This window comes from Bos javanicus, chromosome 19, assembly GCF_032452875.1.
Source record: "Bos javanicus breed banteng chromosome 19, ARS-OSU_banteng_1.0, whole genome shotgun sequence".
In the NCBI taxonomy this organism is placed as follows: Eukaryota; Metazoa; Chordata; class Mammalia; order Artiodactyla; family Bovidae; genus Bos; species Bos javanicus.
Window position 1 is genome coordinate 57,371,149 of NC_083886.1, and position 13,046 is coordinate 57,384,194.

The 13,046-nt window shown below is 57.8% G+C and overlaps 1 protein-coding gene across 4 annotated transcripts in view; it reads right to left on the minus strand.

Annotated features, from left to right (window-relative positions):
• Window positions 1–2,268: 2,268 nt before the first annotated feature.
• SAP30BP (SAP30 binding protein) overlaps window positions 2,269–13,046 on the minus strand; it is a 33,769-nt gene continuing 22,991 nt past the window's right edge. For 2 of the 4 annotated variants that reach the window (XM_061392823.1, XM_061392822.1), the window contains 8 exons: window positions 10,114–10,202; window positions 7,841–7,932; window positions 6,993–7,053; window positions 6,276–6,327; window positions 5,279–5,337; window positions 4,431–4,511; window positions 4,064–4,148; window positions 2,269–3,851 (listed from right to left, as the gene is read on the minus strand). In XM_061392823.1, coding sequence (XP_061248807.1) covers window positions 3,670–3,851; window positions 4,064–4,148; window positions 4,431–4,511; window positions 5,279–5,337; window positions 6,276–6,327; window positions 6,993–7,053; window positions 7,841–7,932; window positions 10,114–10,202 — 701 coding nt within the window. In that variant the 3' untranslated portion in view covers window positions 2,269–3,669. The remainder of the gene's footprint in view (window positions 3,852–4,063; window positions 4,149–4,430; window positions 4,512–5,278; window positions 5,338–6,275; window positions 6,328–6,992; window positions 7,054–7,840; window positions 7,933–10,113; window positions 10,203–13,046) is intronic. The other 2 variants (XM_061392824.1, XM_061392825.1) reach the window with 1 other exon arrangement.

Sequence of the window (13,046 nt, forward strand, 5' to 3'; positions counted from 1 at the left end):
GAAGCCTGATCCAGTGGTTAAGACTCAGTGCTCCCAAGGCAGGGGCCATGGGTTTAACCCTCACCTATCTGGGAACTAAGATCCTGCATGCTGCATGGTGTGGCCAAAAAACGCCCCCTCCATCCCTCGCATCACCTGGGCTCTTATCTCATGCCCGGCACTTGGGACAGTGCTGTTGGGCTGTGTGGACAGATGCTGCAAGGCAGTAGTGTTATCTGAGATGCAAGAAAGAGTAGGGAGCACCGAGAAAAGAGCAACTAACGTCCGGGGGAAATCAGGAAAGGATTAAGACAATCTGACCTGCATGAGAAACGCTGGACTGGAAGAAGCACAAGCTGGAATCAAGATTGCCGGGAGAAATATCAATAACCTCAGATATGCAGATGACACCACCCTTATGGCAGAAAGTGAAGAGGAACTCAAAAGCCTCTTGATGAAAGTGAAAGTGGAGAGTGAAAAAGTTGGCTTAAAGCTCAACATTCAGAAAACGAAGATCATGGCATCCGGTCCCATCACTTCATGGGAAATAGATGGGGAAACAGTGGAAACAGTGTCAGACTTTATTTTTTTGGGCTCCAAAATCACTGCAGATGGTGACTGCAGCCATGAAATTAAAAGACGCTTACTCCTTGGAAGGAAAGTTATGACCAACCTAGATAGCATAGCCAAAAGCAGAGACATTACTTTATCAACAAAGGTTCGTCTAGTCAAGGCTATGGTTTTTCCTGTGGTCACGTATGGATGTGAGAGTTGGACTGCGAAGAAGGCTGAGTGGCGAAGAATTGATGCTTTTGAACTGTGGTGTTGGAGAAGACTCTTGAGAGTCCCTTGGACTGCAAGGAGATCCAACCAGTCCATTCTGGAGATCAGCCCTGGGATTTCTTTGGAAGGAATGATGCTAAAGCTGAAACTCCAGTACTTTGGCCACCTCATGTGAAGAGTTGACTCATTGGAAAAGACTCTGATGCTGGGAGGGATTGGGGGCAGGAGGAGAAGGGGACGACAGAGGATGAGATGGCTGGATGGCATCACTGACTCGATGGACTTGAGTCTGGGTGAACTCCAGGAGTTGGTGATGGACACGGAGGCCTGGCGTGCTGCGATTCATGGGGTCGCAAAGAGTCGGACAGGACTGAGCAACTGAACTGAACTGACCTGCAATTAAGAAAATCTTCCAAGTGTCAGTGCTGAGGTTGGGAGTGAGAAAGTTGGGAGGAGCCAAGCATGGGGGTGTGGGGGGTGGGGAGGAGGGGAAAGGCTGGAGGAGTGATGAGAATGCTGGTGGCCTTGCCTGCCTGGCTGATGTGGGTTCTCCTGTGGTCAGTGGGAGACCATGTGACTAGGTAAGAGCTGGGGGGCAGGAAGATGCTGGCCAGACTGGAGCTTGGATGGAAGAGTTCGAGTCAGCAGATGAGGCGAGAGCAACTGGGGGCCGGGGCAGCAGTGACAATGATGGGGAGGGGTTCCTGAAGTGACCCACAGGGTGAGGGGAGAGCATGGGGGTCCAGGGTGCAGTGGCGAGCCCAGGGTAATCCTGATGTCATCACCCAAGATGGGGACCTTGGGGAGAGGGTGGGGCTGTGTGGGTGGGCGGGAGTAGAGTTCAGCTTGGACAGGCTGTGAGCAAGGACAGGGCACTCTGGGACACCCAGTCTTCAGAGAAGGCCGAGAACCTGCCCCTGTGGCTCAATGGGACTACAGTGGGCAGGCACTAGACCCGATTCACAGGAGAGTTAACCGAAATTCAGCAGGACTAAAGACCTTCACCCACTCACCAGGCTAGTAAGTGGAACAGCTCTAACTCCGGGCTGTCCAACTCCCAGACTTCTCTCCCCAGGGCCCTTGTGACTGGGGCCCCGAGGGGGAATAGCCATTACTGATCGGATGGCTTGGTGGCACGTCTGGGAGGGCCTGGAGGACAGTCGAAGGCCATGATCCAGGCTGATTTTATCATCTCTAGAGGGTGCTTCCCTCCTTGGTCTAAAACAAGGAGGAGCTGGACTGACCAACAACAAGCCTGGATAGAGTACTCTATAAACGTATCCCTGGTGGCTCAGCGGTAAGTTAGCCACTAGTGCCTGATAATGCAGGAGACACAAGTTCAATCCCTGGGTTGCGAAGATCCCCTGGAGAACACAATGGCAACCCACTCCAGTATTCTTGTCTGAGAAACCCCATGGACAGAGGGGCCTGGTGGGCTACAGTCTGTGGGGTTGCAGAGTCAGACATGACTGAGCAACAACAGCGATGCATAAATCATCTCGTAGGTTCCTCACAACCAGCTCAAAAAGCTTTATTACCATGATTTGACAGAGAAGACTTACAGAGCAAAAGGCCTGAGACACACATGACTCAAACACAATTTGTTTTAACCTGGGCTCCAGAGCAGAGGTGCTGACTCCGAGGTCCCAGCTGCCGCCACGAGCTCCCTGGGGCCCTGGCGGAGGCTGCAGGCGGGAAGCCCTCTCTCTCTCTATGTCTGAGGGCTGCGAAGTTCCTCAAAGAACAGGGAGACATGCCCTCTTCTGCAGCTGGGGATGTGTTTGTGGGGAGGGGGCAGGGGTGGCTCCATCTCTACTCTGGGGGCCGCAGGGCTGGGTCGTCACACTCCCCCAGTCATGCACCAGCATCCGGTGCCTCCTGGGGACCACTTTTCTGAACCCCTGCCCACTCTGGGGAAGCAGGTCAGCTCTTCACAGCCTCGCTTCCTTCTCTGACGCTCCGCCCTTCCGCTGGTGGGGAGAGAGCTGCCTGAGAGCAGGAAAAGCACTCTTTCCCTCCAGACCCGGGACTCCAGGCCTGGCAGCTGCTGGGAAATCTGTTCTGGCCCCAGAGGAGCCCAGCGGCCACTGGCGCTGCCCGAGGGCTGCTGTGGGGCAGAGATAACAGGCACAGGAAGGGTGGGGTGGCAGATCCTCCCAGGAGCTGGACTTAACGTAAACAATGAATGGCTGCCCAGCCAGGCCAGGAGGTGACTCATCTCCCCACTGCAACCTGCCCCCTCCCTGCGAGGGTCAGGGGTCAGCTCCCGCCCTTCTGGTGACTGGTGAGACTTCAAAGGCCAGGGTGTGTCCAAGAGGTGGTTGGAGGAGGGCTCAATTGCGCCCAGGGGAGGACAGGCTGGGCTCCTGACAGCTGGTGGGGTTCAGAGCTCCAGGACCAGGGCAGCGGGAGCCCGGGCCTTCCCCCCTCTACCCCTGCCTGCCTGTGCCAAGAGACGTTCACTGGGAATGACCGAGGTGACTTCTCGGGCCACCCCCTCTGAGCCGGCTGCAGGCTGCGGTCACCCCACTGTCAACCCCGAGGTGAGGATCCAACCGAGAAGACGAGAGGACACTTGAGTTTTCACATTTGCCTGAAAACAGACTGTGAAGAGACCAGGGCATCCAAGATGCTGAGACGTGAGGACGCGGCACTTTTAATCGGGCGCAGACCCCGTGGCGGGGACGCCGTCCAGAGCCCCGCTCCTCTGCAGCCCCGTCTCTTCCAGGCCAAATGCCACCCGGAGTTCCTCGCAGGGAGGAGGGAGAGGAACGGGTCCCAGTCCTGAAATGTACAATGTGGAACCTCCCAGAGGCCGCGGTCTCGTCAGGTCCCAGAGTGGCTCCTCCCCTCCATTGAGGGGAGACTGTCCGAGCCACCCTAAGCCGGTCCCTGGGGTCCCTCGCGTCACTGCTTGGCCTTCTTCACGATGGTGCCCACGGCAGAGATAACGGTGGTCTTGGAGCCGCTGGCGCTGGTGGTCACGGTGACAACAGCTGGCAGGGTGGCCGTGGTGGTGAGGATGGTGGGCTGGGCTATGGTCGTCACCGGGATGGCTGAGTCCCACTTGCTCTTTCTCTTCTGGGCATCTGGGGACGAGGCCAGAGAGAAGTCAGGGCCCACCCAGGCCAGTGGTCTGAGACCAGGGAGCACAAACGGCAGGGACAGCCCCAGGAAGCCGAGGGCAGCCGGGGAGCCGGGACCCACCCCAGGCCCAGAGCGCCACCACCCTGCTCCCGCAGATAAGGCGGGAAGGGCCTGGCTGCGTCTGCGGGGGAGGCGGGGAGCGGAGCCGCTGTACCTGCGACGGCTGTGCTGGCCGTGGTGGTGGTGGTGGCCGTGGCGTTGGTCGTGGTGCCCTTCTTGGTGCCCGTCACAAACTCAATCTGGGGGTGAGAGGGACGGCCGTTAGTCAGGACCTGCGCACAGTGCGCATCCACATCTTTTTGCCAGCTGTCTGCTCCTGGGGCACAGGAGGCAATTTGGCACTGCACGAGGGAAGCACTGAGAACCAGCTGTGACTGTCCAGCAGGGGAAGCGTTGGAGAGGCGCCTGGAGAGGACGGTTAATCCTCGGAAGAGAGCTTCCCGCAGACACCGGGCCCCTCCCGCCATGGCCATCTCTGCGCTGCTGGGGCACCCCTGCCCGCCCAGGCCCCGCCCTCACACCTCGGGGGAGGCGGTGCCCATGCGCACAGGGGAAGGACAGCTCCGGCCCCCAGGTGCTGCAGACACGTCCCTGCAACAAGCCTGGGGTTTGGAAAGGGGGAAGGAGAGAGAGTTGGCAAATTCAATCAAGGGTTAAGAATGAGGACCCCTGATCGCCCTAGCACCAGCTCCCAGAGAGATCAACCCTGTGGCCCCAGGGAGGGGGGCAGGGGACACACGTCCTGGAGTCCACATGTGCTGCGGGAGGAGGACCAGGCTAAACCACAGGTGGAAGGGCGGGCGTCCTGCGGCTGTGTTCTCTCTCTGAGACTCCGGTCAGAAAGGGCACAGCCCAGAGGACTTGTTTCTCACGGCCAAGTTTCGGTCCCCTGAAGGACCGAGACCAGAGGCAAGCAGCACGCTCAGGGTCCTGACGTGAGGGGTCACCTGGCCACGGGAGGCACACGGAAGCACTCAGGCGGGCTGCAGAGGCCAGTGCTGGAAGCCAAGAACGGCACAGACCAGGCACAGACCAGAGCGCCTTCCTCCGTTTAGGCTGAGGAGACTGCCGATGGGCCCAAAGGGAGAAAGCCCCCAGGGCTCGGCAGCTATAAGGGTGTGTGTCGGGGGAGGGGACATAATGCAGCCAACATTAAGTCCCGAGAAACCAAGTGGAAGCAGCCTGGGAAGCGTCTTCAAGCTGAGTCATGGAGGCTTAAAATCCAGCACATCTAAGGCTGCTCACAGTGTCGCCGGGTGATGAACCAGCGGTGGGGGGTGGGGGTAAGGGAAGCCCCCTGGCTCAGCCTGCAGGACCCATGCGCCTCAGACAGCTGCCCCCTTCATCAGGACGTCCACCCATCACTTACTTTGGTTCGCTCCTTTTTGGCCTTTTCCAACTTGTCCATTTCAATCTTCTGGGCTTTGGCTATGAAGACAGGACAGGTAGTCACAAAGCAGCGGATTAAACAAGAAGGTAATTTGGGCCAAAGCAGCCCAGACGGCTGCCTGCCGCTCTCCCGGGGCTCCTGCTTGCAGCATCGCTTTGTGATGGGCAGTCACGAGCCAGCCCTCAGCCAGCACGAAGCTGGGCCTCACAGTCCAAAGGCCCCGACGCTGGGGCTGCGCACCGTCTGGAGGGGTGAGCTGCTCCTGGGCTCCAGCCACGGGGGAATGCTGGCCTAGGGTAACCACCTCCTCAGCAACCGGGATCTTAGATTTGCACTGTTTCTTTTCTGGCCTGGCTGCACAGCACGTGGGATCTTAGTACCTTGACCAGGGAATCAAACTTGAGCCCCCTAGAGTGGAGGTACGGAGTCTTAAGCACTTGACCACCAGAGAAGTCTCTGGATTTTTAGATAAAACACTAGCACTAAATTCAAATTAAAGCAAGACAGAACTTATAGGGGCCAACACCACACACCACGGGCCAGCTCTGGTGGTCCACAGGCCGCTGCTTTGGGACCTGGCACCCGAGGGAGCGGGCCCCTTGAAACTCCTCCCAGTTCTCCCAGCCGGCCCCCTGCCTGGGACCCGCCCACACCTGCTGGGCCAGCCTCTGTGCACCTTCAGACCTTGTTCGGACAGTGTCCGCCACAAGGCTGCCCACCCTCCCCTGGCCCCTGGTTAGGTGGCCCAGCCTGCATCTTCATCACTCCACTCGTTATTGCTGGAATCACTCCTTTGATCCTGTCTTCTTCGCTGTGTTGTAAGCTTCTTAAGTCAGGGATGGGGGTCTGGATGGTTCAAGGCTGCATAGTCAGCTCCTCAGACATGGCCGAACACGGAGGAGACCCTGAAACCTGTGTTGCCTAATGACTGGAGGGACAGATGGATGGGTGAGTAGGCAGATGAACGGCTACCCACCTAATGCCTCATAGTAGGAGTCTTCAGACCAGCCGTGGGGGTCAAACATATCCTGAAAAAGAAAAGTTCAAAGTTGCTGCTGCTGCTGCTAACTCGCTTGTCGTGTCCAACTGTGCGACCCCAGAGACGGCAGCCCACCAGGCTCCCCGTCCCTGGGATTCTCCAGGCAAGAACACTGGAGTGGGTTGCCATTTCCTCCTCCAATGCATGAAAGTGAAAAGTGAAAGTGAAGTCGCTCAGTCGTGTCCGACTCCTAGTGACCCCATGGACTGCAACCCACCAGGCTCCTCCGTCCACGGGATTTTCCAGGCAAGAGTACCGGAGTGGGGTGCCATTGCCTTCTCTGTCAAAGTTGCAGAAAGGGCCAATAAATGGAAATGACTCAGAAACCACATGCTTCTCCCCAAGTCTTTCCATGGATCTTCCTGGCCTGGAGTCTCTGGCCTTCAAGGGCAGGGAGGCTCAGATGCTATCCCGTCTCCAGCCAACCCTTCTTAGGAAAGTGAGGGCAGAAAAGCACTGTGGATGGCTGATCTACGCGGCACGGCGAGTCCAACCAGCAGAGGCCCCGGGCTCAAACAAGGGAGAGGGGGACAGCTCTCCTCTGCTGGCAGCATGCCACACGGACCTTTCAGTGGCTCCAGGTTGAAGCCAGTGGAGAGGGCGCAGGGCCCTGGGTCCCCTCCCTCACCCGCCGCCTCTGCAGGTGGCACATACCTTTGGATAGTTGGTGCCGAGTTCGTCAATCGCACAGAACTGGATGAGCTTCTCATAGATGCTGAAAAAAGAAGACCACAGGGTGCTGAGCGGGCCTGAGCCCGAGGCCCTGCGTAGCACCGGATTCCAGGAGGTCAGAGCCATTTAGCACTTGCGTGCAGACCAAGTCTTTAGCCCAGTTGAACTATTCTAAACAAGTTTCCAAACAGGAGGGCAAATGTCCACTGACTTGACATTAAAAGTCACTTCTGGCCTTCCAACCTTCCACAGAGAGGGACTGGGGCCAGTGGCCAGAGCGAGTATGGTGTCAAGATGAGGTTTCAACTGGACATCAGACCTTCAGCCTGTGGGGCTGGGTTGGGGCCTCCCCATTTAGGCCCACAGGGGCAAGGGCAGCTCTCGCCAATCGGCACATGAGGCTCTTTCCTGGGTGTGTCACTTGCTTGAACACTGGACAGAGTGAGACCGAGACACAGGTCTGTTTGTCAAACCTGCATACAGAGTCAACAACTTTCTAGAGGTAGGAGGACCTGGGGTGACCATCTAGACAATCCCCTCCTCGCACAGCTGAGGACACTAAGGCCTCAGATCACGCACTCCAGGAGGAGGGAATGAGAGCCCAGGCAGAACCACCAGCCCACGTCTCGCGGCTTCCCCTCCGAACCTGCTGCCTGGCTCTTCAACGGCAGACGAAGCCTCAGCGAGGTTAACGCAGTCCGGGTGACAGTCCCTTTGGGCTCAGCTGGGATCTGAGCAGGGCCTCTCCCTGCACCTCTCTGGGGGCATTCCTGTCCCCAGTCCAACATCACCCCTCCCACCGTCCCCCTGCTGGCTCACAGAAAACTCACCTGGGATTCCGAAATTCCTTCTTCCTCTGGATAATGTAGTTCATGTCCATCCCCTCCTTTATCTTCCGCTCATACAGCTTCTGGATCTTGTCCTACAGAAGGGGGACAAAAAGACGATGGTGACGGAACCCCTCACGATCCCAGCCTGTGGTCATGTGCTGTGGACACGAGGACCTGGGGGAGCCACGTGAAGCCCTGCTCCGGCCAGACGGTCTTCCTCCACCCAGTGCAGACGAGACAGACAGAGACCAGTCTGCTTTCGCTGTGCTTTCTCCTGATCCCCTCTGGGTGGTCAGCAGCGGGAGGAATAAGAAGCTGGAGCTAGAGAAGCCATGGAGAAGACAGTGAACAAACCCCACTTGGGGATCAGCTACTGAATCATCTGAAGAGGAGCTTCAAGAGTTAGTGTTGACAGGTGGGGGCTGAATGCTGGATTTTAATTTTAACATGGGGTTAAGACCCAGCAGGAGACCTGGGAAGGCAGGAGAGGTGTCACAAGCCTCCCCAGTGTCCTCTGAGGGGAGGCTCACAGCTGGCCAGTCCTTGTCACTTTACCAAGAGGCACTGCTGGGGGTCAAGAGCCAGTTTCTCATCCAGTCTCCCCTCAAGCTCTGTTCTCTGGCTCAATGGAAAACCAGAGAACCACCTGGCAGGGTCCAGGCCAGTGTCACAGGTGTCCTGAGGCCCACAGAGATGATACCAGCAACAGATGGCGTCAGGGCTGCCCGGGGAGTTGAAGAGGCCCCAGGAACCCAAGCCTCAGGGCCGGGCCACCTCGGAGGAGGAGCAGGCTTACCCAGCGAGACTGGCGCTGGCCCAGGGCAGGGTCTCTCGGCAGCCTCCCCAACTAGTGGCAGCTAAACACAGACTGTCCAGGAGGAAACCACTTGGGGTGCTCTTCACCTGCAAGAGGAGGTGGGCGGGGGGGCAGGGCCTGAGCGAGGTCCTCTGGAACGTCAGGAAAGGAGACCCACTCCTGTCAGGAGTCAAGACTGCCCAGGGGAAGCACTGAGCTGGAGACAGAGGTCTGTAACATGTTTGCCAGGCAGAGAGAAGCCGAGCGCATGCCTCTGTGTCCTCGCTCTGCAGGTGATGGAGGCAGGCCTTCCCGGAAGGCTCGGCAGGTGGGGGCACTGCTGTATCTTACAGATGAGTTCTCTGTGCGCCCTCGGCCGTCAGGTGGGTTCTCCTATCTCAGGGGAACTAAAACCTTTGCTCAGTGTCATGGTTTCTGCCACTAGCAGGATCTAAAAAGGAGAAACATTTTGATATTCAAGGCTGGGGCTGGCTATCTCTGCCTGGTGACTGCTGGACTGTCCTTAGGCTGCGGCTTGTTGCCTGGAGCGTGAGTGGCACGGGGCCGGGGGTGGGGTGGTATGTGGTGGTGGTGGGGAGACGACTCAGCCAAGGGAAGGGGTTTCCAGGAAGAGAAGGGACTGTGTGCGGCAGCCCAGCCCTGCTCGGCACCCACCCAGGTCGCCGCATGCCCAGCCCCAGCCCCATCAGTCATCCGTCCGTCAGCGTGTGCGAGCGCTAGCGGCGTAGCCAGAGGCCCCGCTCGGGGGCAGCCGTGGGTGTCTGCCCTACTGTCACAAGGTCCCCTTCAAAGGGGAACACGCAGAGGGACAAGGAGAAACCGCCACTGAGGCTGACAGGGAGGAGTAAGGCCAGCTGTTCCCTGAGGGCCTGCTCCCGAGGTGAGCGCACTCCACACTCCATCTCCGCAAGTCAGGGATCATCAGACAGGAAGCCAGTGAACCGCCATTTTAGGAAAACGAGGACTGAAGCGCATGCATTTACACGCGTGTGCATTTGCGGAGAAGGCAATGGCAACCCACTCCAGTGTTCTTGCCTGGAGAATCCCAGGGACGGTGGAGCCTGATGGGCTGCTGTCTATGGGGTCACACAGAGTCTGACACGACTGAAGCGACTTAGCAGCAGCATTTGCATTCCTACTTGTTTCTTGAACATTCTGATGACCCCTCAGGTTCTTAGCCAAGTTCCTTCGGAGACATTCCCTGGGCTCAAGGAGGCCCAGAACAGGCATGTTGTTTGCTCTGCTGGCAGTGTCCCGGGGCAGGTGGGGGCCCAGCTGAGGCTGCAGAGGCAGCCGGGGGTAGGGCGCCGGCTCCTGGGAGCGGCCTAAGTGAGGTCACCAGGACTGCAGGCTCCTTCCCACTTGGGCTGTTTCTTTTCCAGAAGCCGCTTAAAGTCAGACCCAGCCAGACACCCGCCCAGTCTGCACGGGCCTCAGCAGCTGAGCGTGCACGTACCTGTAAGTGGTTTGAGCACCGGCCAGGGGGCTCTGGAGGGATCTTGATCTCATCAGGTGACATGTTCCGGACTCTTTCAGAAAAGGAGGCTGCAGAGAGAACAGAGGAGTTCTGTGGGTGCGCGGGAGGGTCAGGGTGGGGGCCCGACATGGACAATAAAAAACCCTTCAAGACAAGAAAGGTACATAAAGTGTTTTCAAGGAGGGATCACACACTACAAAATGGTAAAACAGGGCATGCAGAGTGGCTCTCTGAGGGTGCATCTGAGTTGAACTTAAATGACCTGAAGGAGCCAGTAGGTGCAGTGGGGAAAGAAGTTCAGGCAGAGGGCGCGAGCGGCCATATCACAGCCAGGCCCAGAGGAAGGACTGTGTCCTGGGGTGCTGGTGACTGTGGTGCTGGGAGGTGGGAGGGGCAGACCCATGACCCGCAGCCATCTGCCCCTTTCTCTGGTGTAAATTCTCCCGTCATGGCCAATCAATTTCAAGCTACCAATGTGAAGTTGTGAGCTCAGGGCTGGGAAGACATGCGCACAAGGCTCTGCCTCCCACGGGCTCTGCCCCTGAAACACCCTCCCAGGATCCTGGGGACTCAGAGCTGCTTGGTGCTGTCCTTCTGTCTCAGGCTCTGCTACCCAGGGTCCACCAGAAGCTCAGGGTTCCCTGGGCTTCGGGACTCAGCATTCAAAACTGCTTTGTACATAAATGACATCTATTCAATACAAAACGACCTGCTGGTTATTAGCTTCGGGTCCTTCAGCAGTAAATCAATCAACCCTCACTCGGTCCACTTCATTCCTGGGAACAACAGGCCTGATTCTGAAGTGAAGACCCACAGCTCCCAAGGGCCAATTCCCTTGGCGATGTGCCCTTGCCCACCCGTTTCTCTCTCCCTCCATTCCCCTCCCTGCTGCCTCCAGCCACCCTGGCAACTGCAGAGTCGTGCTCTGGATCACCCAGACAATGTGCTGCTTGTTGTAAGATTCTGTCTGTGCTTTTCAAGGCATTCGCTCAAGAAAAGGACTATGCAATGAGCAAACAGCAGGCAGAGCAGGGTGGGGCAGGATGAAGGCAAAGAATGGACAACCCAGCACCACTAACACCCAGCAAGTACCCACTGGGCACCGACATGTGCCAGCCCTGGCGGGACTCTCTCAGCCCCTAAATGGCCGCCTAGACTACCAGTGGACGGCCGGGTGAGCCTTTCCCTTCTCTCCTGGGGCTGGATTAATATTTTCTTAGCAGATAAGGTGCTTTGATTTCTGCTTTGAGCTTCACTTCTCAGCTGCTGCCAAACGAGCCTGCACACACTGAGGCTGGAGCTCGAGCCCAGGGACCATCTCCCAGCAAGGCTACACGTGCCGATTCTCACTGTCGGAGGAGCCTCCCTGGATATGCCCCAGAGCAGGGCGTCGGCGTGTCATCCTGCTGTGGACCGAGACACCAGTGCGGTCTGGGAGCACGCTCCACCATGGGGCCGTGTGCTTCTCTTTGCTCAGCCCCTTCCGTCTCCTGCCTCCTGAAGCAAGGGTGACACCCTGATCTCATCCCAACTTCCTCCTTCCTCCCAGCCCTGGGAGAGGCAGGCGTTCTAAGCTGGAGGCTCAAGCAGGCTGCAGAGGCTGGCTGAGAGTGGGACTGCCTGGGCTGTGCTGGCTCTCGCGTTTCATAAGCATCAGCACCAAAAGCCAGGAAGGCCAGGGCAGGCTCTGGGTGCACAGCAGGGGGAGACGGCTCCCCTGGGTGGGGAGTGTGTGTGTGCACGTGACAGAGAGACAAAGAGCGCCCTTTGGCGTTTGCCAGGAAAGCCTTTTGGAAAAACAGGGCGTGCCGCTGTTGCCATTAGCAACCCACCCACCCAAGCGGACAGAGTGACAGGGAGGGGAGAGTCCTCCCAAGCTCGTGGGCTGGGACTGGGCTGGGAACAGAGTGTTCCTCTCTGGAACAATGGCGAATGAAGGCACACATTCAGAAAACGCGGTACAAGTTTCTCTTGCAGATTTCAGGAGCAATCTTCCTGCAACTCTGTCCTTCCTAAGTCTCAGAATGCATCTGAAGCAGAAGACATCAGACCCACACATAGGGCTGCTGGAGCCGCCACAGCTGCCTCAAATCAACCTCCCTGGAAACACACCGAGACGTGTGTCCAGGCCCTCGGGGGCAGCCCAGGTCTGTGGCTGCTCTGGGTCTGCTGGGGTGTTCTGGGCGGGCACTGTACTCAGGCTCTGAGAAGCCTGCTGCCGTCAGCGTGATTCACCCTGGGTGCACGCCCACCTCACAAAGCAGCGCAGGTATCCACAGCTGCCAGGCATGGATCTGCACAGGCGCGGCTCGTCAGCGGGGCGTGTGTAACGGCAGGAGTCAAGGCACGCCTGGTGGGTGCTGTGGGGCTGGAAGCAGGAGGCAGCGGAGTGTCTCTGCCTCACCAGAGACACAGAGAACTCAAGTGGATGACCGCCCCAGGGCCACTGCTCCAGGACCGCCCACGGGGCACCTGGAGGGGAGGACTGGGTGTCCACTCACCTGTCAAGCAGCTACAGCGCTGGGGAGCCCTTAGCCAGCTTCTCTGCTCCACTAAACCTGGGCCTGTCTACACAAGTGAAAACGCTGTCCACACCAGCGGAGCAACCTGAGTCCTCCATCCAGAGGCAAGGACGGAAGGCGCTGGGCCCAGGCAAAAGGGGGACACCCAGGGCGCCATGAGCGGAAGCCACTCTGCAAGTCATCTACCCCCTCCTCAGTGAGAAATGGGAACAGGAATCCAAACTAGGAGGCTTCAAGTTTCACCCATGTTTTCTATGGGAGAATGGATTCAAGAAACTGTGGTGTAACCCCACAATGAAATAATATTACCAATCAAAAAAAAAAAAAAAAAAACTATGGATATGCTCAAAAACATGGAAGGGTCTCAAGAACATTATGGGAAATGAATAA